The sequence below is a fragment of the Rhineura floridana genome, chromosome 7, assembly GCF_030035675.1.
Source record: "Rhineura floridana isolate rRhiFlo1 chromosome 7, rRhiFlo1.hap2, whole genome shotgun sequence".
NCBI lineage: Eukaryota > Metazoa > Chordata > Lepidosauria > Squamata > Rhineuridae > Rhineura > Rhineura floridana.
In genome coordinates, this window is record NC_084486.1 from 101,850,374 (window position 1) to 101,878,350 (window position 27,977).

The 27,977-nt window shown below is 42.8% G+C and overlaps 1 protein-coding gene across 2 annotated transcripts; it reads left to right on the forward strand.

Annotated features, from left to right (window-relative positions):
* Nucleotides 1-15,968: 15,968 nt before the first annotated feature.
* Nucleotides 15,969-27,976, forward strand: MRI1 (methylthioribose-1-phosphate isomerase 1). 2 transcript variants are annotated; one of them, XM_061636747.1, is made up of 7 exons: nt 16,760-16,825; nt 17,153-17,185; nt 18,676-18,917; nt 19,004-19,173; nt 19,441-19,617; nt 21,180-21,404; nt 23,476-27,976. In XM_061636747.1, the coding sequence occupies exons 1-7, from the start codon at nt 16,769-16,771 to the stop codon at nt 23,607-23,609; spliced, it is 1,038 nt and encodes a 345-aa protein (XP_061492731.1). In that variant the 5' UTR covers nt 16,760-16,768; the 3' UTR covers nt 23,610-27,976. The 2 variants fall into 2 exon arrangements, with proteins under 2 accessions (XP_061492730.1, XP_061492731.1); XM_061636746.1 differs by lacking the exons at nt 16,760-16,825; nt 17,153-17,185 and adding an exon at nt 15,969-16,406.
* The last annotated feature ends 1 nt before the right edge of the window (nt 27,977 follows it).

Below are 27,977 nucleotides of genomic sequence, written 5' to 3' on the forward strand. Positions count from 1 at the left end.
GGTGGCTCACTCCGAATCATATCCACGCGGAAGGGGTGTCTCACTGAGTTTAAAACGGTTTGCTGCCAGAGAAGTAGGAATACTGGCCGGTTGCACATTTAGATTGCAATCCTATACCTACTTGCCCGGGAATAAATCCATTTGCCCTCAACGGTACTTAATTCTGAGTAGACGTGTACAGGATTGTGTCGTAAGTCGCTACAAAGTGAGTTTAGGACTGAACCCTTACAGCGCAATCCTATGCATGTTTACTCAAAAGTGAGTCTCATTTACAGTCTTGCAGTATAATCCTATGCATATCTTCGCAGAGGTAAGCCCCGCCGAGTTCAATATACAGCATGTTTCGAGTGGCAGCATTAATTTACCTTTGCTCTACCCAGAGCTTGGAAAAGTTACTTTTTTGAACTACAACTCCCATCAGCCCCAGCCAGCATGGCCACTGGATTGGGCTGATGGGAGTTGTAGTTCAAAAAGTAACTTTGCCAAGCTCTGGCTCTACCTGAGATATACGCCTTCTGTTGCGAATCTTTTGCTGTTTTCAACACGGCTGTGATGAGTTCAATGGAATCTACTCACAAGTAAATGTGTATACTAGACAAGCCCTAGAAACGCGAGACATTCATATCCAAATCAGTTACCTTGAAATTATATAAATTCTATGTAGTACAGCCAATGTATTGGACAGTATATCCTCTACAGTACCATGCAACTTTATGATGTGTGTGTCCTCTGCTGTATGGCAATGGAAAACTGTATATTTCACCGCTAAAGGCCGAGTAGGCAATACAAAGCCTTTCTAATACAGCTGTTGCACATCAGCCTCAGTCCCTTCTGAAATGCGGAGGTAGTAAACAAGACACGCCAACTTTTAATTCGGGAAGAAAATGGCGTTACCAGAAAGTCTGCTTTCCAAACAAAGGAAATTAAGAATCTCACTGTTCGGTTTCGCTTGGAAAAGTTACTTTTTTTGAACTACAACTCCCATCAGCCCAATCTAGTGGCCATGCTGGCTGGGGCTGATGGGAGTTGTAGTTCAAAAAAGTAACTTTTCCAAGCTCTGTTATTTACGGATCTAAAGAGCCTTTTTTTAAAAACCGCAGGGCATGTTGGGATATGTAGTCAAATGTTTGATTTGGAAAAAGTGGAGTCTATGACGGCTGGGATTTGTAGTTTTTGTAAATACAAAGCTATGGGGGAGGGGGAAATCACACACCCTGTTACAATTCTAACTGCTTATATCGCAATCCTGTATGCTTCTGTTCAGAAGTAAGCTTCACTGAGCTCACTGGGGCTTATTCCCAGGTAAGGGGTGGTGGGTATGGGATTGCAACCTTAGAAGACATAGGCTGCAATGCAATACATGTCTACTCATATGTAAGCTTTATTGGGTTCAATGGGACTTACTCCCAGGTAACTATGTATTGGATTGCAGCCTTAGCTTGGTGTAACATTCTGTTTCCTAGGAGCTGCAGAAATCATAAAGAAGAATAGTAAAAACAATCCTTGTCTCCTTTTGCTTAGCCATCACTGTGTGACTTTGGGCATTCATTTTCCCTCAGCTTGACCCACCTCAAAGGGTTGTTGTGAAGTTGGGCCATCTTCACTGGAAGAGGAGGAGGAGAAGGAGAAGGAGAATAATAGTACCCAAATTCTGAGCTTGGCTGAAGAGATATATTTCAAGTATGTCTTTGGAAAGTCTTAGGGTATAGTTGTATGATTACTTTGCAACTTAAGTTAGTTCCAGTCATCTAAATGACCTTGAATTTGGGATAATTCACAAAGGACTCTGCAGAAACAAGCATGCCTGAAAACAGTAATGAGCAGAGTATTTTTAAAGTAATAGTTGTCTGTCTAAATGGTAATCCAAACATAGCTAGTGGGTACATGTTGGACATATGGTATTCAACTGGAGGCAAAAAACAGTTAATAAAATTGAATAGAAACAGAACACAGGCACATATTATACAGTACTTCTTAGAGTTCTTATAAAGAATCAGTCTTTGTGAGGAAGAATCTTCTGAATAAAACATCTCGGTGTGCACTGTACTGTCCTTAATATCTTCATTCTTTTTTTGTAACAATTTTGCTACAGTTATAATTTGTAATTTTCAGTTGCAGTTTTGTATGAACAAAAGTTTGAAGAAATGGAAACAAATGGTTTAAATTTCTTCAGAAACCCCAGGGTGTTAGTTTCTCTTTCTCAAGGGTGTCTTCTGATCCCAGCCCACCAAAGTTTCATTTATGTTCTTCTGACACACATGCAGGGCACTTCCAGATTCACTATTTTCAGGTGAGATTCAATCACATATTAGCAGATTCAGGTTACTGTTGATTTGGCACTCTTCTGCAACAAACCTGTTCCCACACCACCACCCAGAAAAAAGATATTTTGCGATAAGAAAAGTGACGCAAAAATGAACTGGAAAGTGTGGGATAACACTTGTTTGATGCAACATTGTATAACCTCCCTGCAAACAAATCAGAATGACTACTCAATAAATAAATGTCTGTCCTACCTTCAAACTTTGTGGAAACAAAGCAGGATGAATAAACAGGACATCTAGAAGTGAACAGGCTCTCTCTCTCTCTCACACACACACACACACTCTGGCAGAAAGGTGGCAAGAGATGGTTAAAACTCCTTAAGCTTTCACATCTAATATGCAAAAGGTAAAGGTTTCTTCCTTTTTTCCACTGCTGGGGAGGTGGGGGGTGGCTTCATGACTGATGGAAAAGTACAGTGCAACAGATCACCAACCTTGTTGGACGTGTGGGCACATTTACAAACTGAAGAAGCTATCAGGGTCAAGATATACACAGAAAAACCTACTCTATTGGCTACCACAGAATGCTTCTTTCAAGCCTAATTTCAGGGGGGCGGGGGAGAGATACTGTCAGCACCAAGGAAGGCAACTGCCAGGCAACCCCTGGTGTAATAAGATTCCAAAACATGATATACAGTGGATGGTACTGGAGTCAAAATAAATTAAGCCTTAAAATGAATAAAGGAAAAGCTCAAGTTGTACCTTGCTTTTAACTGATTTAAGAAACGTAAAATTAATATATTTCAATTATTCGTACTAAGACAACAAAGGGATCTAGAAAAGGGTGGGGAATCTTTTACAGCCCGAGGCTACATTCCCTCATAAGGAAACTTCCAAGGGCCACACACCTGTGGTGAGAGGAACCAGAGGCAAAAGCAGACAGAGGAATGATGTGACTCTTGTCTTTGTATAATAGGCTACATTTCATCCATGTGAAAGTTAGAGGTTTCTACACTCTCTCTCTCACTCTCTCACTCTCTGCCCGACCTCTAAAAGAAGGTGCAGAGCAAGGCTACTGAGGTGTGTTGCCTGGGAACAAAGAACCCCGAGAGTGAATAGAGGCCTGTGGTTCCCTACTCCTGTTAATGAAGACTGTGTAAATTAATGGTGAAATGAAAAGTTATGGTGCTGGTATCCCTGTAAGAAGCTATTTTTTTATCATCTTCAGCATCCTCCCCTTGTATCAACTTTAAAGAAAGCTATTGCAAAATTATGTATTTTTGGTATCTTAATCTGTAGGATAAATATAATTTACACATTCTAATAAAAAATGTTGGGACTGTATTAGGGTGCAGTCCTATAGGTATTTACGCTGGCCAGTCACTGCCTCTCCGCCTCAGAGGAAGGCAATGGTAAACCCCCTCTGAATACTGCTTACCATGGAAATCCTATTCATAGGGTCACCATAAGTCGGAATCAACTTGAAGGCAGTCCATTTCATTTTCAAGGAGAGTTACGATATGGTAGATCTTTGGCTGAGCCAGCTAGGTCCTGGCTTAGCCAGGCTACATTGGTGTAAATCTCTCATCCTGGTTCAGCTGCAGCTCAGCCAGCAAACCCCCACTTCTCCTAGCTCAGCCGGCTCAGACAAGACCAGCTGGCATAAATCCCCAAAAAGGGGGCATTCTGGGGGTGTGGCAGGGGCAGGACCAAGGTATCCTACATCCATTCAGCTCAGTCATGTGACCACCAGGCCTGGCATAAGTTAAGCCAGGAAAAAGGCTGCCGGCTGAGCCAGCTTTTCCACTTCCAAGGGCTCCTGAATGGCGTTCGGACCTGGCATACTTTAAGCTGGCATAATTTCAGCCATCTTAAGTTACACCAGCTTCCTCAATGTAGGATTGCTCTGCCCAACACAAGACAGACTTTCTACATGGTGGAGAGTAGCTCTTTACTTGAATAGTTGGAAAAGGCAATCATTCAAAGTACAGATTAGCTAATAACTGGTAGTACATTCACTTCAATGAAATTAACACTCTGTTGGGATTTTTAGATAGCAATATAAGAAAGCATCCCTCCCTGTAATTGTCTTTTTGGCACCTGTTGAAATCCTTCCTTTCTCAACAAACTTTTAAGTGGGAGTTTTCATCCTAGTCTTTATCTGTATTAGATTTGAAATTGTTTTTATATATCAAATTGTTTTATATATGTTTGTATTGGTAAAGAGGAAGTGTTTCATAAATTGAAATAAGTACCATATTGGTCTGAATATAGACAGCCGTTTCACTCCCAATCTGGTTTATATAAAGCCAGAGTGCAGCCTATAATTGTGCTTTTATAGGTACAGAAGCTGTGACTTAAGATATTTCATTTTAGGAGTGCAACCGATATTCCAGGGCAGCTTTTATTAAAACCAATACAATAATAGATAACTCAGATGGTCTGTGCTGACACAAATTAAGCCAACCCCTCCCCCCCAAAAAAATACAGCCTGATGAGGACTGAGCTTGGTCAGTCAGTCACTACAGAATGTTGAGTGTCAGTTGGAAAAGAAAAACAGGAAAGTGAGGTAGGAGGTAGAATGGCCTGCTGAAGGAAGAGTTGGCAGATTGGAACCCTGAACAAGAATACTGTCATTAGAAAGTATAACTTCTTTAAAAATCCAAAACAAGCCATCAAGGAACAATGCTGAGTGACTTCTAGAGAATGTTGAGAGCATTTGGGCAATAGAAAGTTGAAGATGTCAGGGGGGGAAATAGCAATAAAATGTTCAGGATCAGGGTTGGCAATGAGTGAAGGAGTATTAACAATAATTGCAAGATAGCCCACTGTTTCAAATAATGATGCAGTCCAATCCTCTGCATGTTTACTCAGGAATAAGTGTCCATAGTGAATGAACTCTAGCTAAAAAATAGTTGTGATACTATTCCCAGTGAAAACAATGAATCTTAAGTTAGTTGCAACTGATTTATTCCAATTACTTCAATGGGACTATTTCAAATATTGTGCCGCTAGAGAGAAGCAGGAACTGGGAACCTGTGGCCTTCTAGATGTTACTGGGTGACAACTCCCATCATCCCTGACTATTGGCATGCTGGCTGGACTGATGGGAGGTGGAGTTCAACATCATCTAGAACACCACAGGTTTGCCACCCCTGATTTAGCAGATTTTAAGTTGGTCCTTGTTGGAGGCTTTGAATTGGCTCATGGTAGATGTTTTATGCTGGCTCATACACATGATGAACACATAAGCATTTTGTTTTTATTTGTCTTTTCTGCCACTGCCCCAAAAATAAATCAGTTTCAGATACAACATGTGTATTTGCCATGCCAACTTCATTTGCTCCGGTCATAATTGTCTGACCCGAATGCCTTCTTCATTTTACAGAGCTGTTTAGTTATTGGCCTCCATGACATGATTTTCAGCTAACTGCGATGTTGGGTTCAGTGGCATATGTCCTTCAAGAGGCCTGGTCTGAAAGGATATTAATCCACTTCATTAACCCTTATTGAACAGATGGTAACTGCTTTCAGATCATCGAAATCTGCGCTGAATTTAAGCTAGTGATCTAGATGTGACAGGCCATGTATTGCCTTATCCATCTGCTAAGCTATCCCATTGCCTGGCTGAACCTGTGAAGCAAGTGCCCAGGAAACAATAAAGTCTAGAATTGTTAGATGCATTGTGTTATTCCAGAACAAAAGAATAATTAGTTATCACTGATATACTTTCCTGAGTTGGTTCCTGCTGTCTGTCCTTAATGACACTCGATGATAAGCATTTGGACTTTAAGTGTGGGAGGTGGTGGAATATAGCATGGACAATGTGTTACATCAAGGCAGTCATTATCATTTGCCAAAGGGCAGCATGGCAGCTTGCAGAACAGCAGGGAATTAAAGAAAGCAAACGCCAGAGAAAAACAACCAGTGTTTCTAATATGTTGATTTGTATCTGCTTAAATGTTTGTTCGTGAAAACCCATTTTTACATAGCAAACTGCCTTATACTGAGTGAAGCCATTGGTCTACTTAGGCCTTTACAGTCTATTCTGACTGACAGTAACTCTCCAAATTTCCAAACTTTTCCTGCTCCAGAGTGAAACTGTGACCTTCTGCATGAGGTATGACCCCTTTCCTTGTGGAATTTTGAGCACATTTGATCTTCCTGCCAAGTCTTCATACAACCAAACAAGGGACATGTGGAAGGGGTGAGCAGGATTATGGCAGCAGAACCTGCCCTCTTCTCCACCCATTCATTGCCTCTTCTGCACAGAGTCTATGTACATACTCTGTGTATGCATTCAAGTGCTCTTTTATTTTATTTATTTATTATTTCAATTTATATACCGCCCTTAGCAGAATAGCTCTCAGGGCGGTGAACAAACAAGATAAAATACAATATATCATAGTAAAAAATCACAAAAACATGTACAAACAAACAACAGAAAGCACAACAAAAACGAAATACAACACAAATTAAGAAGGATACATGTTAAAAGTAGAAAGATTAAGAAAATTAAAAGATTAAAATGCCTGGGAGCATAAAAAGGTCTTTACCTGGTGCCGGAAAGATAGAAGTGTAGGCGCCAGGCGTACCTCTTCGGGGAGCTGTTCCACAACTCAGGGGCCACCAAAGAAAAGGCCCTAGATCTAGTAACCACCCTCCGGGCTTCCCGATGAGCTGGTACCCGGAGGAGGGCCTTAGATTCTGAACGAAGTGAACGGATAGGTTCATAGCGAGAGAGGCGTTCCACAAGGTATTGAGGTCCCACGCCGTGTAAGGCTTTATAGGTCAAAACCAGCACCTTGAATCTCGCCCGGAAGCAAATAGGGAGCCAGTGCAGACGCGCCAGAATAGGTGTTATATGCGAAGACCGACTGGTCCTCGTCAATAGTCTGGCAGCCGCGTTCTGCACCAGCTGAAGCTTCCGAACTGTCTTCAAGGGCAGCCCTATGTAGAGCGCATTACAGTAATCCAATCTTGAAGTTACCAGAGCATGAACAACGGAGGCGAGGTCGTCCCTGTCCAGATAGGGGCGTAGTTGGGCTACCAGACGAAGATGGTAAAATGCATTCCGTGCCACCGAGGCCACTTGGGCCTCGAGAGACAAGGAAGAATCGAAAAGAACCCCCAAACTACGTACCTGTTCTTTCAGGGGGAGTGTAACCCCATCCAGAACAGGGTGAACATCCACCATCTGAGCAGGGAAGGCGTTCACCAGCAGTGTCTCGGTCTTGTCTGGATTGAGTCTCAGTTTATTAGCTCTCATCCAGTCCATTATCGCGGTCAGGCAATGGTTCAGCACATCAACAGACTCACCTGAAGAAGATGAAAAGGAGAAATAGAGCTGCGTGTCATCAGCATATTGATGGCAACGCACTCCAAAACTCCTGATGACCGCACCCAGCGGCTGCATGTAGATGTTGAAAAGCATGGGGGACAAAACCGACCCCTGAGGGACTCCACAATGGAGAGTCCATGGTGTCGAGTGATGTTCCCCAAGCACTACCTTCTGGTGACGGTCCGCGAAGTAGGAGCGGAACCACTGCCAAGCAGTGCCCCCGACACCCAACTCCGCGAATCTCCCCAGAAGGATACCATGGTCGATGGTATCAAACGCCGCTGAGAGATCAAGGAGAATCAACAGAGTCACACTCCCCCTGTCCCTCTCCCGACAAAGGTCATCATACAGGGCGACCAAGGCTGTTTCGGTGCCAAAACCGGGCCTAAAACCGGATTGAAACGGATCTAGATAATCGGTTTCATCCAAGAGCGCCTGGAGCTGGCCGGCAACCACCTGTTCCAAAACCTTGCCCAAGAAAGGGACATTCGCCACCGGTCTATAGTTGTTCAAGTTATCTGGGTCCAAGGAGGGTTTCTTTAAAAGAGGTCTCACTACTGCCTCCTTGAGGCTACCAGGGACTACTCCCTCCCTCAAGGAGGCATTAACCACTTCCTTGGCCCAACCGGTGGTCCCAGCCCTGCTAGCTTTCACTAGCCAAGATGGGCAAGGATCCAGAACAGACGTGGTTGCCCGAACCATTCCAAGCACCTTGTCCACTTCCTCGAGCTGCACCAACTGAAACTCATCCAATAATGAAGGACAAGGCCGTGCTCCGGACACTTCAATGGATTCATCTGTCGCAACATCGGAGTCAAGATCCCTGCGGATACATGCGATCTTATTTTGAAAGTGTCCAGCAATTTCGTTGCAGCGGGCTTCCGATGTTTCCGTAGTATCGTGGGGGCCAGAGTGTAAGAGCCCACGCACGACTTTAAAAAGCTCCGCTGGGCGGCATAGGAATGATCTAATAGAGGCAGCAAAATAAAGCTTCTTTGCTGTCCTTACCGCTTTTGTATACAACTTATTGGTGGCACTTACCAAGGCATGATTGTATCCACTGGGAGTTTTCCTCCATCTGCACTCCAGCCTCCTCCTCTCATGTTTCATCGCTCTCAGCTCCGGGGTATACCATGGAGCTGTATGAGCTCTACAGTGGAGGGGGCGTGCGGGAGCGATCGTGTCAATAGCCCGGGTCATTTCCGTATTCCACAGTGCGACCAGGGCCTCGACAGGAGCACCAGTCCTATCAGCCGGAAAATCTCCCAGAGCCCTCTGAAAACCTGCGGGATCCATCCGGCTCCGGGAGTGGATCAATTTAATAGATCCTCCACCTTTGCAGAGGGAAAGAGCCGCTGTAAGTCTAAATCTCAGCAAGCGGTGATCTGTCCATGACAATGGGGTAGATGAAAAACACCCCACCGCCAGATCACCATCTCCATGTCCAGTGGCGAAGATCAAATCAAGAGTATGTCCCGACACATGCGTTGGGCCGGTAGAAAATTGAGACAGCCCCATCCTGCCATCTCGGTCTAACAACTCCAAATGTGCACACGCATTCAGTATCCCCTGTTTGGTCTTGTGAACAAGGGCTAATGTGAAAACAATTGTAAAATAAGCTTGCTTGAAATTATGGCTACAGACTTCTAAAATCATTCCCAAGACAGATATCCATTAGATCTTTGAGACCATTACGACTAAATGAAATCACACTGAACAAGACGACGCTATCCTAGAAATACTTCAATAAGTTACTTGGGGATTGTAACATATGCTTCCATCAAAATCACCACCAAACCAACTGAGCTGCTGTATTAATAAGAATTTTGGTTATTAAAAAATAAAAGAGCAGTTTATTTTATCTGTAATCAAGCAGTATACGCTTCAAGTTGCAGTAATTAGATTTTGACACTTGAATTGAGTTTTAGAAAGTATAAAAATGAAAAATGATATGAAACTGCTCCGTAATGGTAGGGCTTTGCATATTCTATTATTAACCAATAATACTGTGATTTAGTAGATGCAATGAAGCAACAAGCAAATTGGAAACAGTTTGGAAGAGCAGGTTTTAAAAACCTAGAAGGCAATAGCAATTGTGCTATAGTGAGAATCTGTGCACCACTTCCACAGGATCTGCCCAGTTTTCTTAGCTTAGAGATAACTGACAATATTGACCCTAAATGTATCTATATACCTAGATACAACTCCTTATCATTTCAGTGAAACTAACAGAATGATTCCCTATCACACCAAGCATTGACTCAGGATGCCTGATTCATCTTGTGCCAAACCATGTGTACTTGTGCCAAACCATGTGTACGTACCACAAGGTCCATATGGAAAAATAAGAACTAGCAGGATCAGTATGCGTGACACATTCCAGATAAGTAACTATAATGCTAAATGCCTGGGATACTTTAGCACAGTGGTTTCCAAACATCCTAACTTGCAGAGCAATCCAACCCTCACTCCTTATGCCAGGCTGAGGTGGAGGATAGATTAGGCAGAGGTGTCCCTCTACCCGGCTCTCCTGGCCAAGTCAGCTTCCCCGTCAGCCATTGCCTATGGAGTGATACAAGCATCACTCTGTCAGTGCGGCACTCCCCCTTCTGCCTCCAAAAATGAGGACAGATAGGCGTGCCTGCCAGCAGTAGTCAGTGGAAGGCCCTAAAATGGGGCGTTCAGAGGCGGAGAAGGTGAGGACATGAGCCAGCATGGGATCCATTGGATCCCAAGCTGGTCTCACTGAACTGGACCTGATCATACTGTTCCACCACCATCTTCGTCCTCAGTCTCCCTGAGCAGCAGCACTGTGGATGCAATGGCGGCTCTGCCACTCTCCAAAGCCCTGTAGGTGGAGAACGGGAGGTTAGGCTGTGCCTTTAGAATCTTTCAAAGCCAATTTGCCTGCTGAGGTGCTCCTTCACATCTGCTGTGGAAGCCTTGAATAATAGAAAGGGGATTGGTGTTTTTTCTAGGATGCCCCTTCATGTGGAGTACTAGCCGGGTTTATATTTATTTAATTTATTTATGTATTAGATTTATACCCCGCCCTTCCTCCCAGCAGGAGCCCTTATAAATATGGCCACACCATCCCGCACAAACTAAGCACACACCCCTCTGGCTGCACACCAAAAGGGAAAATTGACAAAGGTGAGCAAGCATGCCTTCTGCTGAGGTACACAGTTTGAACCCTATTGCTAGGAGATACTCCTCCTCCCCCCACCCCAGTTTAGTGCTACAAACACTGGGCAGAATACAGGACTCCTGAGAGAATTTATAGGTCCCAGAACAAACAAGAATCAGCCTTATTAATCCTCTTCCTCCTTTTTGCCAGGCTCTTATTTATTTATTTATTTATTTAATTACATTTCTAGACCGCCCTATAGCAGAAAGCTCTCAGGGCGGTGTCCTAATCCCCAGTTCTTTCCTCACCACCACTCACTCACTGAGAACATAAAAGAGCTCTGCCGGATCAGGCCAAAGGCCCATCTAGTCCACCATCCTGTTCTCACAGTGGCCAACCAGTTGTCCATGGAAGCCCACAAACAAGAACTGAGTGCAACCACACTCTCTCCACTTATGATTCCTGCCAAGTGGAATTCAGAGGTATACTGCCTCTGGCAGTGGAGGAAGAACATTATTTATTTATTTATTAAATGCATATCCGGCCCTTCCTCCCAGAAGACCAGGGCAGCAAACAAAAACACTAAGAGTGCTTTAAAACATCTTAAAAACACAAGGCTTTAAAATATATTAAAACAAAATATCTTTTTAAAAAATAACATCTTAAAAATCAGTTCCAGCACAGATGCAGACTGGGATACGGCCTCTACTTAAAAGGCTTGTTGGAAGAGAAAGGTCTTCAATAGTGCCGAAAAGATAACAGAGATGGGACCTGTCTAATATTTGGGGAGAGAATTCCAAAGGGTAGGTGCCACTACACTAAAGGTCTGTTTCCTATGTTGTGTGGAGTGAACCTCCTGATGAGATGTTATCTGCAGGAAGCCTCACCTGCAGAGTGCAGTAATCAACTGGGTATATAACATAACCATCATGGCTGGTAGTTATTGACAGCCTTATCCTCCATGGATTTGTCTAATTCTCTTTTAAAGCCATCCAAGTTGGTGGGCATCACTACACTACACGCCCAGAGAGCTTCAGCTATGGGGCGGTATATAAATGTAATAAATAAATAATAATAAATAAATATCGGTCTCTGGGTGCAGTTCCCTCCAGTGCCTGGGGTTGAAAAAGCAAGTGCGTGAGTAGGCAGCGATAGCTACTGCTCCTTTTCCTTGCTCCCATCACTCTCCCTCTAGGCCACAGCGAGAGGGTAGACAAGCAAAAAGCAATGTCAAAAGGAACAGCAGCTGGCAGTCTGGTGGTTAGTTGTGGGGGCCCCTGCTAGCGTGTGGGCCACAGCAGCTGCCCAACCATACCAACCCCTGATGCTGGCCTTGCTAACCTCCCTCCCCCACTCCTGAGTCCTGCTAACAAGTTAAGTATAATTAGACCACAGGCATCTTTTACAAAAAATGAGAGAAACTGAAAGAAGAAACGTATACAACAGTGCTACAAGTCACTGACTGTATCGGTTTTATCCCTTGCTTCATTTGAACAGAAGTTGTATCCTTCTACTTTTGGGATTGTTGTCTTGTAAATAATTCATGGTAAAGTATGTGTCTTTTAACATATGATGATGTGAACTTACAAGATCTGGTTCATGACAAATGCTCTTGGAGGTCATGGATTCATAGGGTCGCCATAAGTCGTAATCGACTTGAAGGCACATAACAACAACAAATAACATATGATGTTTTGCTTTCAATGCTTGAAACAAGCAAAACATCACATGTTAAAAGACACATATTTTACTATGAATTATTTACAAGACAACATATTTATGTAGGAAAATAGCCTCTGGCAATGTCTAGAGATGTATCAAAGCAATGTTATCAGCAGAAAGGCAGGGAAATATGCAGCCACATACATCCAACATTCCACAGAAAAAATAGATACACATTGCAAGACTCCTATTCTGTTACCCATGATTAATGCCTGGGTCTGCTTGGCCTCACTGTGATTAATTTCACATGAGCCACCATTATATGTGTGTGCAGCAGTTTTCAGCTTGACTAGACAGATTTGTGTGACACATGCATGCTCTTGTTGGGAAACATTTTTGACCTAACAATGTCCTGTGTTAAGGCTGCAATTGTAAACATAATACAGTACTAGGGAGTAAGCCGCATTGAACACAGTGGAGATGTATTTCCAAGTAAACATGCAAAGGACTACACTGTAAGATGCATATACCTGCTATTTTGGAAGCAATAAAATGTTCTGCAGAGTCCCAAACGTCTGCATTCTCTTTGGCAGAAACTATTTACGCAGTTTTATTTCAGCATATCTGCAAATGATGCATCTCTTAACAAGGCACTCAGTTTGCAACATCTCAATAAATTACAGACTAATGAACATGAATGCTCAATTTGTATTAACTTATTATATTTTAGTCTCACCCTTCTTCCCCACTGGTGGTTTTTCCTCATCAATCTTATCGTCACAACAATCTTCTGAGGTAGGTTAGGCTGAAAAACGGTGGCTGACTGAGCCAGGTTTCAAACTCAACTCTCCCTAATTGTAGTCTGGTCGTCATTCCGTCATACCACACTGCTGCTGTGCATGGGATAACTGATTCCCCCCATCTTGTTTAGTTCTTAGCAATATGTTCAGAAACATTGTGTGTTTAACAGAGCTTGGTAATTCATTACTTTTTTGATTAACGAGTGGGTAATTCCTTTACATTTTGATTGTAATAGAACTCTGAGTAATTTTACTACTTTTATGGAGTAATTGTAACATTTCCAGAATTACTTTTGGGCATTACTTGGGGGGGGGGAGCAAGGGAAGTCTTCTGCTCCTCTGATTTGTGGATGAAAATCATGTGCCTCAAACTGGGCTTCTGTGCAGTGTTGCTTTTTCCTCATGCTCTGTGGATGGGTAGGAGGCGACGAGGGAGGAGGCGGAGAGTGAGACAGGGTGGAGTGGAGAAAACAATTATTTAAAAAAACAGATAGTGGTGGTGAAGGGAAAAAGGATCCGGAGGTCAAGAACATGGATAAAGGAGGAGAAGGAGGCAGCAGCAGAATGGAGATAAAGAACTGTGGAGGTGAAAGATGACAACATGTTTGTGTGTGAGAGACAGAGAGACAGAGAGAGAACACTGTGTTTGCACTTGGCACACAAAGTGGCCTCCACCACCCTCTCTGGCTACTGTGCTGCATTTGCAATATTTTAACTTTTTTGCATCTCAGGGGAAAATGTTTGCTTGAGTGAGTATCCCTTAGTTGGTGGCAGGGCAGGGTCCGGGAGGTGGTTAAGTGAGAGAGATTATGCTTGCTGGCTGAGGGGGGTGTGTGCACTTGGTTTGACGGGCAAAGATCTGAGTAGTGGCCTCTGCCTCCCTCCCCACCACCCTTACCAGCGGAGAGACCACCATTGCTATCTTATGAATAAAAATAATTATTCTACTACCTCTGTATGTGTTTGTTTATTTTTTTTAATGTTGTTTTAGGCTACTTAGATGTGCAGCAGCCAAAGTCAGCACCTTGTAGGCTTTTTAAAAAAAGTAATTGAAATGTAATTGTAGTGATTACTTTGGAGGAAAAGTAAAGTAATCAGTTACTTTCAGAGCAATTGTAATTGTAACGGTAATTACTACTTTTGGGGGCCATGTAACTGTAACTGTAATGTATTACTTTTTAAAAGTAATCTTCCAAGCTCTGGTGTTTAAATCTTTTTAATTTTTTTAACAACTTTGCTGCACTCAGTGGAAAGGCTTTCTGCATGTGCAGAGGTACTGTGCTTTGACATTCCTTTTGAATAACATCTGAGATGGTACACTCCTACTTCCATTTGCGTGTCACCTCAGCACAACCTAGACATTTTGTTTCTAGTAACCCAAACAGCATTAAGCATGCCTATTTCCACACCTAATTCCATCAACTGCCAGATGTTGAAGGAGTGTCCAAATCTCAACAACCAAGTTCAGAAGAACTGTTCTCTCAGTATCTCCATGCAATATATGTGAGGGATTACTTCAGAGATTGTAGTCACAGTACATTAATCAAGATGATGATGATGATGTTGATGATGATTAGGAAGCCTTGCACATTAGGATTTCAGTATTTCATTGCTGCTGTAGTTTTTTGGGTGGGGAGAATGCATGCATGTGCTATTAATGGTTACAACGCCCTACAGTCAGGGCTGGATTTAAATTTGTTGTGGCCCTAAGCTATAACATGAGTGAGGCCCTTCCCTCTTCAACAAATAATAAAAATGTTAAATGCAAAAGACAGGCTGTACAATTAAACGGAATTTGATAGTCATGTAATATAGGTATTAAAAATACAAGTTATATGTGTACACATTCTTTATTTAGGAGTTTGTCAAACACATAACACAATTAAACAATATAAGGTTATAATATATAACATGCAGGCTGTTTTCTGCAAGAATCCAAAAGGCTGCATGTGTATGACATTCTATACAATTGTTTACTGTTTACTGTTGTCAGCAAGCGAGCTGCAACAATTATATTCAATACCTACCAAAAATTATCTTCATTTTGTATGACGTTTATTGTTTCCCGGTGGCAATATTGTAAATGTTTCTTTTCCCCTTTCCTTCTTTCTTTCTAATGTGAGGCCCTAAGCTGTAGCTTGTTGAGCTTGTACATAAATCCTGCCCTGCCTACAGTGTAATTTTAATTATTTTATGCATTGCCACCCACTCTTCCCCCCCATCAAATTAAACAGCAGATCGATATAGCTGAATACCACTTTTGCACAAGACCTCCCTATTAATTTTAAAAACAAACAAACTGCCAAGCGGAAATGGATATTGCCCACCCCTCAAAAAACACCCCCATAACCCTCCATTTTGCCTATTTTGAAAGATGTAGTAAGGGTTGGTAACATTTACTCTTGCACACTTCCGATTATTTTTTTTATTAAGTGTACAGCACAGGTACAAAAAAACCTGTTCTCATCATACCGACACTGGAAAACGATAATAGAAAGTGGAGGGGGCGGGGGGGGGATGATCGAGCTAGCAGCACAGTGACATTCCATCAAGTTCCGCCTACTGGTGTGGACAGCAAATCCACATCGGTGACTGAAAAAAAGAATGTGTAGAACAGCTAAGGTGCCAGTCATGCGCACAAAAACTGGATCTGAAGAACCATTTGCAATACAAAGCCCCCGCCTAGAAGCACCCAGGGTTGCATTCAGAGGGCAGCAACCCTGGAATTAAATCTGGCCAAAAGCTGAAATCTTGCTGCAATCCTAGCAGATCGCCACCTTTCATAGATGTGGGGTGACTTTTGGGTTATCACTCTGAAATATTAGTATAAGAATCATTTTTGTTCCAAAGTATCCGATAATGATGGATTTCCGACTGCAAATAATGGGACACAAAAAGAAAGAACTTCTTTCGTCCTAGTGGAGATTTTTGGTTCGGCAGTCCTCGTTATTTGTTGGGGCTTGAATACAGCTTCTTCTAGGACCCAGCACAGTTTCTTGGCAAATGGCAGATATAACCACGTGGACCGTTCTTTCTTTCCTTCTTGTTCCGCCTTGTGCGTTCCAATCTCGGAGGTGGCAATGGAGTTAGAAGCGATCCGCTACAGCAGGGGATGCCTGCAAATCCTCAACCAGCTTCTGCTGCCTCACCAAAGCCTCTACGAGGAAATCGGCAGCGTTAACCAGGGCGGGGAAGCTATCCGGGCCATGAAGGTGCTGTCACGGCGACGGGAAAGCGCTGCAGGATAAAAGCGATGTAGTGACTGGAAAATCATCAGACATTTATTCCACTATTATTACACTTTAAACAGTCATGGTTTCCCCCAAAGAATCCTGGGAAGTGTAGTTTGTAATGGGTGCTGAAAGCTGTTAGGAGACTCGTGTTCCACTCACAGAGCTACAGTTCTCTGTTTTCTGGGAAGAGGAAATGACTGTTAAACCACTATGGCAAACTGTAGCTCTGTGGGGAGAATAGGGGTCTCCTGACAACTCTCAGCACCCTTAACAAACTATACTTCCCATGATTCTTTGGGGGAAGCCATGACTGTTTAAAGTGGAATAAATGTCTGGTGTGAATGTCTGGCAACGGTCCTGTACATTTAACAGCTGCACGATATGCAGCAATTCAACAGGTGAAGCCTTTACAACATGGAGAAGCAATGATAAGGAAGCAATCACTTTTGAATGTCAGGCTGGGGCCTGGGTGGTACAGCTGTGTGCTTAGTCTAAATTATGCTGTTAAAGGATACCTGACAAAGAAAAGGCTGCCAGGCGTAGGATCTAAGGGTAGAAGAGAAAGCATATAACCTGGATTGGGGGGAAGGTAAAACATTACTGGTAGGAGGGAATTTTTATTTATTTATTTAGGTTTATTTAGATAAATGAGGTTTATCATGTGGTAGAACTGTATTTACTTTTAAAGCAACAGGAAGACTAGTGTTTGTCATTCCTGCTCACAGGAAGAGTTCCATCAGTTTAGCAAATGCACAGAGGTGAGTAACAAGATCAGCAAAATTGCCTAATGTAGCTCTTGTTTAATAACTTATTCTTTGTGTATAGGAAAACTAGCATGCCAAGCAGTTAAGAAAGAAAGAAAATACAAGGGAGAGCATTTAAAACATGTTATTTCCCCCCATCAAGTGTCTGAAGTGAAACAGTTCAGAAAGAATGACCCTATGTGATTTAGAAGATTTAACTCAGCTAAATATTACCCGTGTTCTTTAACCGCTTTACTCCTCAATTTCCCATATGACACCACTAAAAACCACTTCCCTATGGCACATTCTGTGTTGAGTAACATAAAAATTCTCACACTAATTCAGTGCATTGGTTCAAATGTATGCAGCATTCCATGCCTCTTTTAAGTGCTGGTGTGGAGAAGCCATATGTATTTAGAACAGAGGTGCAAAGCTTTTGAACTTCACACATGCTACATGGAACCACCTCCAAGAGGAAATGGTTTTCAGTCATCTGTAAGGAGGCAGGCCATAATTAGCCCTGAGGGGCAAATTGCAGTGAGGAATGGACAGGAATAGGGTTCATCTTTAACTTGTGTCTGAACAATGCAGAAGAAGGACATGCTGCCCTGAGTAACCTTTTGTACCTACTTTCCACTTTTATTCATGTCAATCAAATGCAGCCATTGGGTGCCAGATTAGAATGTCAAAACCTAGTCTTTGATCTACAGCAGTGATGGGAAACTTGTGGCCCTCCAGATGTTGGACTCCCATATCCCATCAGTCCCAGCCAAAATGGTCGATGGCCAGATACAATAAGAATTATAGCCTAGCAACATCTGGAGGACACAGGTTCCGTACCCCTGATCTACAGATTGTTCTATGAACTGCTCTAACACAAGGAGAGAAATATTATCTGGGTTTTTGTAGTGTACATTTTCACATCATTGTCACTTAACTAAGTGCAAACTGTCCCTCTTGTTATGCCTTGAAGGCTTGAGTTCTGTCACATCTCTTTAGAAGTTAGCTACTTTTATATAAAGCAGAAGAATCCAGAGAGCTCCAACAGAAGCCTGTGTATGACCTCCGGCATGGAATAAGATTGTATCTATTTTATTTCTGATGGTACCAGCTTGCCATTTCTGTGGCAGCAATCCCTATCTTTCTTGCCATCCATGGCACCACGGCCTTTAAAGAAAACAAAAAACAAACCTGCTGGTCTCACCTGCTGCATAGCAGACCTGCAGCCCCTCAACGCTTGTCCTTTCTGGAGCACTTACTTACTAGGTATCTTCTCCACACAACAGTATCTGTGTTGGATATATATCTATAGCAGTTTTTATCCTCTTAAAGCTTTAGACACAAAGGTGATTCCTATGCAAAACAAGCAGGCACCAGAAAAGGGTTAACATCTCTTCCATTGTGCATTGAGTAAAAACCCCTACATATGTAGAATTTGCCTTAATGGTGGTCAGCTCCTCATTTCCTATGCAGTGTGGTGCTTATACAAGTCTCCTTTCTCGTAGGTGCGGGGTGCTCCAGCCATTGCCATTGTAGGCTGCCTGAGTTTGGCAGTGGAGCTGTATGCTAAAGGAAACGTAGAACAGACGGTGAGCAACCTTGAAAAGTTTGTGTTAGACTCCCTGTGCTACCTAGTGAGCGCCCGGCCTACTGCAGTCAACATGGCCCGGGCAGCTCAGGACTTGGGCCACTTTGTCTGCCAGGAGGCCAAGCGCGAAGGGACAACTGCCGAGAGTTTGCGAGAAAGGTGAGGGCCCCACAACTTCCCCTTCTCTTCCTGCCCCCAACCTTTATAGTCAAGAACATGCAAGTCAGTGTAACCTCTCATCGCAGTGTGATCAGCTGGGCAGAAGCCATGCTGGATAAAGACCTGAAAGACAACAGAAGTATCGGGGAACATGGGGCGTGCCATCTCCTGCAGCAAGTAGGGCAAGGCAACGTGACTGTCTTGACCCACTGCAACACGGGCTCACTGGCCACCGCTGGCTATGGTACTGCACTCGGTAAGTGACATTTCCATGTATTCAAGGCGCAATGCTCAAACTGAAGTACAAAATATCTCCAACCGCTGAGCACCCTTCCCAGGAGTTCTGCTCCCCCTCCCCAGCCTATCGTACTTTTCTCTGGTGCCCCAGTATTCCTCCCCTTTTAAACAAAGGAAGGGGCTAAGAATCCTAGCTGTGCTTCTGAAAACACAAGATTGTATATGGCGTGAGAGCTCCTCCGTGTTTTAACTCAATATTGTCAATATTTATGGTGCTGTTTGGCAGGTGTTATTCGCTCCTTGCACACCATGGGTCGTTTGGAGCGTGTCTACTGCACAGAGACAAGGCCGTACAATCAGGGAGCCCGGCTGACTGCTTACGAATTAGTGTATGAGCAAATCCCTGCCACGCTCATTACTGACAGCATGGCAGCTGTGGCCATGAAAGAGAAAAAGATATCAGGTGAGTGTTTGTGTGCTTCTCTTTCTGCTTGGCTGCTAACCTGTTCCCATACTGGTCTAACTTCTGTCTGATGTTAACAATTTAGGGCCAAACTAGACACAACAGTATTGGTGCAATAATTGTGTGAATTGCTTTTAAAAAGTAAATTTCAGGCACATGGGGTCCAATATAGGTCAGGACCGTCATATTGAGGGTTCTGCCTCCCTGCTGGTGTCCTGATATGAATCTGGAGGAGGGACTGCCTGCTGTTTGCATTAGTAGGGGTAGCTCCCATTGGAGCAAATGGGAGCTTTCCCGTGATGCAAAAATAAGGCACTGGGAGCTTGATCTGGTTTGGGACTGCAGTGAGGGGGACAAAGGCATAAAAAAGCCTACCTATTACACTCCTCCAACACTAAGACCTGATCTTAATCATCCCCCCTCCCTCTCACGCCTGCAATTTATTTTTAAAAACCATTTAAGATGTAGTTATTAATTGCATGAATGGTGTCTAGTTTGGCTCTTGGTGTTGCATTTTAGTCTAGCAAGGGACCTAATATACAAACATGTAGCAATTGGGCTACAGGTTGTTTCATCATCTGAACTCCTGTTGATAACACTAGCATAGTTCAGCATCTCTTGAACACGAAGAAAAAACTGGGAGAATTTTTTTCACAAAATGAACAGCAACCAATGTCGTATACCTGTTAGAGTGTCTGAGTCAGAGACCCAGGTCCAATACTCACTTTGCCATAAAGTTCACTGGTTGGTCTTGAAAAAAATGAAATGGACTGCCTTCAAGTCGATTCCGACTTATGGGCAACCCTATGAATAGGGTTTTCATGGTAAGCGGTGTTCAAAGGGGGGTTACTATTGCCTTTCTCTGAGGCTGAGAGGCAGTGACTGGCCCAAGGCCACCCAGTGAGCTTCAAGGCAATGTGGAGATTCGAACCCTGATCTCCCAGGTCGTAGTTCAACACCTTAACTACTACACAACACTGGCTCTCTGGTTGGTCTTGGGCCAATCACTTTCTCAGCTTAACCTACCTCACAGGGTTGTTGTGAGGATAAAATTGGGAGGACAGTGGAGGAGAAATCATCTTCCTTGCTGGAGAGGCAGGTTATAAATGTAATAAGTAAATAAATGCTGCACCAGTACTAACAGCTTGCTGCTTGTCTGCCTCTGCAATTCACTGTTGGATTAAAAAACGTGGGGTCTTTAGCAGAACTGTATTCATTGACTGAACATACCTATCCAACAAGTCATGCTTTCTCTGCCACCTGTCTTCCAATTCTAAACTTGCCACAAATTATGAATATCAGAAGTGCTTCATACATCCTGCGATGGGGGTGCATGTACCATGTTCTGAATTTTGGGGAAATTTCAAAAGGAACCAAGCATAAGAAAGAGTGCCCATACCCTGGGAAATTTCTACAAAATGCTTAACAGCATAGCAGGGCTCTCTGTTTGGCTCTCTTTGTGGTTTACTCAGCATTATGGATAATCTGGCTTTGACAGATGTATGACCCAAGAACTGTGTCCTAGCTTCGGTAATTCTTCTCCTCCTCCTCCTCTACCCTAGCTGTCTTTGTGGGAGCAGACAGAGTTGTTGCCAATGGAGACACTGCCAACAAAGTGGGTACCTATCAGCTGGCTATTGCTGCAAAGCACCATGGGATTCCCTTCTATGTGGCAGCACCCAGCACCTCATGTGACCTGAGCTTGGAACATGGTGGACAAATAATTATTGAGGAGCGGCCAAGCCAGGAGCTGACTGACATCAATGGTGTGCGGGTTGCAGCACCAGGTACCAAAGCATGGCAAGGATGTGTGCAAAGAAATGGGTTGTAAATTAAACATTAACACCTTCAATTCTAGTTAACAGGCTGACACACTAGGCTCCATTGTCCATTTGTCTCCAGCATTTACAGTAAGCCTTCATAAGCATAAGACTTCATGTCTCAAAGATTTAAATATCTTTGGGTATTTCAGAATCGAGTGTTGTTGAATAGCATGGAAGCAGTCAGCTACTTATCTTAGGCCAATGATGGGCAACCTGTGGCCCTCCAGAGGTTGGACTACAACCCCCATCATTCTTGACCGTCAGCCAAAGTGACTGGGGCTGTTGGGAATTGGAGTCCAATAACACTGGGAAGGCCATAAGTTCCCCAGCCCTGCCTTAGGGAGATGTAATGCCACTCTGGGGAAAAGGTATCTAACACTATACTTCACTTTAACTGAGACTATCCCTAGTCCTTTGCTCCAGGAGCAGGAAAGCATAAGCTTTTTCATCTCTGCTCTGAAGATTTTTACTGCTTGCCTTCAATCTGATATCCCCAGAATGCTTCGAGTTTCCTTTAAGTATCTAGGGATGATATATTCCCAAGTGGTTTGTTTGTTTGTTTGTTTATTTGATTTATATCCCGTCTTCCTCCCAGTAAGAGCCCAGGGCGATAAACAAAAGCACTAAAAACACTTTAAAACATCATTAAAACAGACTTTAAAATATATTTTAAAAAATCTTTAAAAACATTTTTTAAAAAAGCTTTAAAAACATCTTTTTTAAAAAAGGTTTAAAACATATTAAAAAGCAATTCCAACACAGACGCAGACTGGGATAAGGTCTCTACTTAAAAGCCTTGTTGAAAGAGGAAGGTCTTCAGTAGGTGCCGAAAAGATAACAGAGATGGCACCTGCCTAATATTTATGGGGAAGAAATTCCAAAGGGTAGGTGCCACTACACTAAAGGTCTGTTTCCTAAGGTGTGGAACGGACCTCCTGATACCATGGTATCTGCAGGAGGCCCTCACCTGCAGAGTGCAGTGATCGACTGGGTATATAAGGGATAAGACAGTCTTTCAGGTATCCTGGTCCCAAGCTGTATAGGGCTTTGTACACCAAGACTAGAACCTTGAACTTAGTCTGGTAGCTAATTGGTAGACAGTGCAATTCTTTCAGCAGCAGGGTGACATGTTGGCGAGGGAGCACAGCCCCATCCAAAGCAGGCAACTGACCAATTATCTGAACTTGGGAACCACAAACCCACAGTGTCTCCATCGTGCTAGGATTCAGACTCAGTTTACTGGTCCTCATTCAGCCCACCACCGAGTCCAGGCAGCTGTCCAGAGATTGCACGGCCTCTCCCAATTCTGCTTGCGGGCTTCCCCCAGGCACCTGGTTGGCCACTGTGAGAACAGGATGCTGGACTAGATGGGCCACTGGCCTGATCCAGCAGGCTCTTCTTATGTTCTTATGTTCTTATGTTCTTAATTCAAATGTTATAGAGAAATAGAGCTGAGTATCGTCAGTCTACTGCTGACACCTTGCCCTAAATCTCCTGATGACCGCTCCAAAGGGCTTCATATAGATGTTAAACAGCATTGGGGACAAGATGGTACCCTGTGGCACCCCACAGCACAACTGCCAGGGGGCCAAAAGACAATCACCCAATGCTGTTCTCTGAAAACGACCTTGGAGATAGGATCGGAACCACTCTAAAACAGTTCCTCCAATATCCATCTCACCAAGGTGGCCCAGAAGGATACCATGGTCAATGGTATCAAAAGCCAGGGTTGCACTCCCCTGTCCTTCTCCCGATAAAGGTCATCCATCAGGGCGACCAAGGCCAATTCAGTCCCATAACGAGGCCTGATCCGAGATTGGAACGGGTCAAGATAATCTGTTTCATCCAAGAGTACTTGCAATTGCTGTCCAATTGTTGGAGCACATGCACTCCCAGAACTGTTATATGTGTGTCTTCCTGAGATGTGTCTCCTCTTTGGAAAAGTAAGACCATGAAACACAGAAATAAAGAGTGGAGGAGTTGGGCGATATTTATAGTATTTTTGGACCGATTATGTATTCTTTCTTCTTCCTAGCCATTGGTGTTTGGAACCCAGCCTTTGATGTCACCCCTCATGATTTGATAACTGGTGGCATTGTCACTGAATTTGGTGTCTGTGCTCCTGCTGAACTTCAAGCAGTGCTGACACAGGCAGTGAAGAAAGTATGAACATGTTGAGCTAAGCTGTTTCTGGATTCCTGGACAAGAATACAAATCAGCCAGACTTTGAATCTCTTACATTACAGAGATCAGCATTTGAGCTTGGTGGGATATATTTCTAACCCAACTCTCTGCCTTTATATTTTTACATAGTAAACACTCTACCTTTTCCTCAAACCTCTGTGTGTGTGTGTGTGTGTGTGTGTGTGTGTGTGTGTGTTTGCAATGAGAACATACTCTGTGTGTCTTATGGTGTGGAACTGAGATCTAGATCAGAGAATGTTGTTCTTGTTTTTATTCAGTCACTGTATAGTGCATGGATCTTTAGGTACTTTATAAATAATATACGATGATGATCTGGCTCCTTAGCAATTTGTGGCTCTTTAGATCCCTTCTGCTGCAGTCAAGAGGGATGTTCCTGTTCTTCAGGAGCAGCAGCGAAGAATTTGAGTCTTCTTTCACATCTCCCTGCACCCTTACGGCAGAACTTACATCCTTGAGTATTCTTAAGCTCCTTTGAAAGAAAGCTGCGATGGTCTTACTTGCACAAAAGCAAATTAATTCTTGTGCGAGCTTGTCTCTTGAATTGGAGCTAGCTGCTTTCTGGCTTTTACATATTCCCTTTTTTGCTTCACAATGTGCCATACTAAAATAGACTTCCTTTGACGTAATGTGAATTTGTATGAATCCTGCTTTCTACTATTGTTCCGTTAGATTGGTGGCACTAGGATGTTTTGGGGAGTAGCCTTATGTTTGTGAAAATTCCCTCCCCAGGGATACAATTGGACCTGGCTCCATCTTTTACTGGCTTTTTAACAGCCCTTGGAAATCTTTTTGTTTGGATCTGCTTTGAGTGAAGATGCTGGGCTTTGAATTTGATTGTTAAAACTGTTGTGGTAATTTTAACTCCAGGCTGGGGGACCATTTTTCAGCTCAAGAGCCGCATTCCTTTCTGGGCAACCTTCTGAGGGCCACATGCCAGTGGTGGGTGGCGCCAGATGCAAAAGTGAATGGAGCAACTTTGTATAGTAGGCTAGTTTCTACAGATGTTCATTTGTATCTATCCTCCAAGTGATAGTATCTAAGATCAAGGACACATTTCAGCCAGGCAAAAGCACTTGGGGTGCAAAGCAAGCCAGTGAGGATTATGGCCTGGGGAAAGTTCCAAGGGCCAGATACAGTGGCCTGGATGGTTCCATTTGACTCCCGGGCCTGAGATTCCCTATCCTTTTTAAAACGTTTTTTGGCTGCAGTCCTACAGACATAGCAAAAAGTTCTATTGAACTTAATGGGGCTTACTCCTGAGTAGACATATAGAATTGCACTGTTCATCTGGCTTTCTGGCCTGGGGTATGTAATGCTTTTAAACTGATGCTTTAGTTTTTTGTTTTTTTAAAATGCAATACAGAATATTTAAGTTGCATTTTATGTTTTTAATCATGTATAAGAATTATTGCTGGAGGGCTTTGGCCTAGAAGGCAGCATATAAATGCCAATAAAATAATGGGAGAAGCCTGGAGTAGGAAGAGATGAAAGTGTGGGTTGAAAATTGTATTGTCTGCCAGTACCTTCTGTAGTACATAGTAAGAATATAAGACTTGCTTTTCTGGATCAGACTAAATCTCTAGACTTTGCCTTCAAGCGTAGCCAGGCAGCTAACCCTGGAAAGTTCACAAGCAGGGCATGAGAAAGGTAGCTGTCCACCCTCATTTGCTAATTGGAGTGAAATCACTACAGAGTAACTACAGGGAACATGCACGTCTTGAATTATTTGTTCAGAATAGGTTTTGTGTTTTGTAGTGTATATCCCTTCTAGGGCATATGATCCTTTGGTTAAATATTTATTTTATTTTTAGTTTTGCAAGTAATTTTGCTATGTCAAAACATTTTCTTCCCCTCAAAATTACACACTGATTTAAATGGGTATTAGTATTAGTATTATTGACTGCTAAGGCTTCAGAATGGCTATGTTTGATAATTCCTTCCTGATCTTAATTTAACAAATGTTTCCTTAAAGTCTTTCAGTGGCACTTACTTTCAGATAAGGCATATTTGACCAATATATATGATACAGGAAAGCTATAAAATGCCATAAAACACATTGTAAATTCCTACAAAGCTATCTAATAACTGTTCAGCTGCTAGCTCTTCGTATTCCAAAATTTTCCATGGAAGATTAGAGAATGCTGTTCCATAGGTCTGCTCACTTTTAATGGATCCAGACATACAAACAGCAGCATAAATAAATTTGCTTGTCAGGAGATTCTTTGTTCTGGAGTTAGGATAGTACAGTGGCAAGAGGGATCCAAAACACACCTCTGTCATGCTAGTTTCAAGCCATCATCTCTCAGCTTTATGCCAGAAAAAATATCAACACCTTTCAGACAGAAAAGAAGGATTTGTGTGTGGATAGCAACTCTATTTTAGGGCCAAACTAGGTATGCCGTATCGCACCCAGTTAACAATTAGTAAATTGCAGGCATGATGGAGTTCAGTTTGGGTAGAGACTGTGACATGGAGAATGGGGAGGGGCTTTAATCCTTTTACCCCTGCTGTGGTCCCTCCAGGATTGGGACCCCCTTGCTTGCTGTCTGCACTGAGAAAAAAGTCTCAATTGGAACCCTCCCCACCTCAATGCAAATAACAAGTAAGGAGGATCCAATCTAGAACAGGAGCTCCGGTGTGGGGTGGGTGTTTGTGTGCAAAGGGTTAAATCCCCCCCCTCCATGCCAGCATCCTGATTCAGATCTGGACCCCTGCAATTTACTTTTTAAAAAGCTGTTCATGGAAATGCTAATTGTGTGAATGTCATCGCATCTAATTTGGCTCCGCGTCTTTTCCTATCCTTTGGGCATAATCCATTTCTTTAAAATGTTTCACTTGGCCAGGCGGGACTTTATAATCTATATTTTAAATTCATAACAAAAAGTAGCACAAAAATAAGGGTCAAAGGAATCACCATTTATCCCCTGGGAAAATTGCCTCCATGAGGTTAAGTTGGCTTGATTGACCACCATTTGCAGCAGCTATGGAACTGGCCTTACTTTTTAAAAATTGTTTCATCAATTAAATGAACTGGATCTGAAGATTTACGAATGTGTATTATGACTGTTACACAGCTAGTGATCAAATCGGCTATAACAACCTGATCTGTGTAGCTGAGTTGCATTCAACTGAGTCTAATGATTTTTGTTTCACCAACTCACAGATGGACTCTTGATGCACTGTGTTCATGAAAAGTCCTAATGTGAAAATTTGCTTTAAGGTCAGGGTAATTTAAATAGCCTGTCAAGAGAAGCTTTTAGAAAACCCAGTGTGTGACTATAATCCACAAGATTTCTCATTAGGCATGCCTTATATTAAGCATCGATTTTGGCACAGTTCCTTCAGGTGGAAAGTAGCTCTGTCAGCAGTGTAGGGTAATAGTGGGTGTTTTAAAAATAATTTCTTTCTCCAGAAGTTGTAATGCCTATTTAATGGTCTTGTTGGAAAGGTTAAAACCAGTTATTGTTCTTTCTTTTTTTTAAATACACCTGGCATTTCAACTGTATTGTGGGTCAAACAATTAGCAATCACCCAGCAATCACAGAATATTTTCATTACACAGTGCAGATGTTGGTATAACCATGTGTGACTCTTTGCCAAGAGCAGGTTAACAAGTAATTTACTCACTGCAATGAATGATGGCACAGCCTACATTCAATCTATTGTTACTGCTTTGTTATGTGCATGCTGCTATATGTGTACCTTCCAGTTCACAAGCAAATGATTTTTTAAAAATTGATATTTTATTCCAGCTATTGCTCACAAAACCCAATTTTTCTTTTCAAAAGAAAAGCAAATGGCACATGAGTTTTGATCGAGACATGCTTTTACGATGTAACATGGTCATTCCCAGCATTTGTTTACACTTGTAATTACCTGTAATGGTTTTTATATTTTTGTTTAATAATAATAATAATAATGTATTTTTCAAAAGGGGGGGGGGCTGGGGTTGCGTGTTCACTTGTGACAAACAGATTTCATCCAGAGAAACTAGAGACCATGTTAAGTGACCAAGAGATCCCCTTGTTGGACAATGGGGTTGAAAGATGTTAAGTGGCCCAAAAACCACAGAGTGAGAGTTTGGTGGCACAGAGTGGGGTCTTCTTTGTGTGTGAGAGTGAGGGGGATTGAGTGGGCTGCCCCAAGTGAAAAATGGAGTGGGAACTGTTGCTAAGGCCATTTGGTTATTTTAGTTGATTATATGTCCCATTTCCTCTAGCCAGGTATTTAATTAACCTGCAAATTCTAAATGTTGTCCCTACCACAGTTTAGCTTTGTTTGTTTTATAATGGAGGTGTTAATTTGTTTGTCATTTACTAGACTTGTTTTGAT

What these genes read in the sequence shown, in the direction of transcription:
- MRI1 (XM_061636746.1), top strand. Translation starts at nt 16,275, where the DNA reads ATGGAGTTAGAAGCGATCCGCTACAGCAGGGGATGCCTGCAAATCCTC. An exon ending in TGGCTATGGTACTGCACTCG is followed by an intron (nt 19,174 to 19,440) that starts GTAAGTGACATT and finishes GCTGTTTGGCAG; the next exon opens with GTGTTATTCGCTCCTTGCAC. An exon ending in TGTGCGGGTTGCAGCACCAG is followed by an intron (nt 21,405 to 23,475) that starts GTACCAAAGCAT and finishes TCTTCTTCCTAG; the next exon opens with CCATTGGTGTTTGGAACCCA.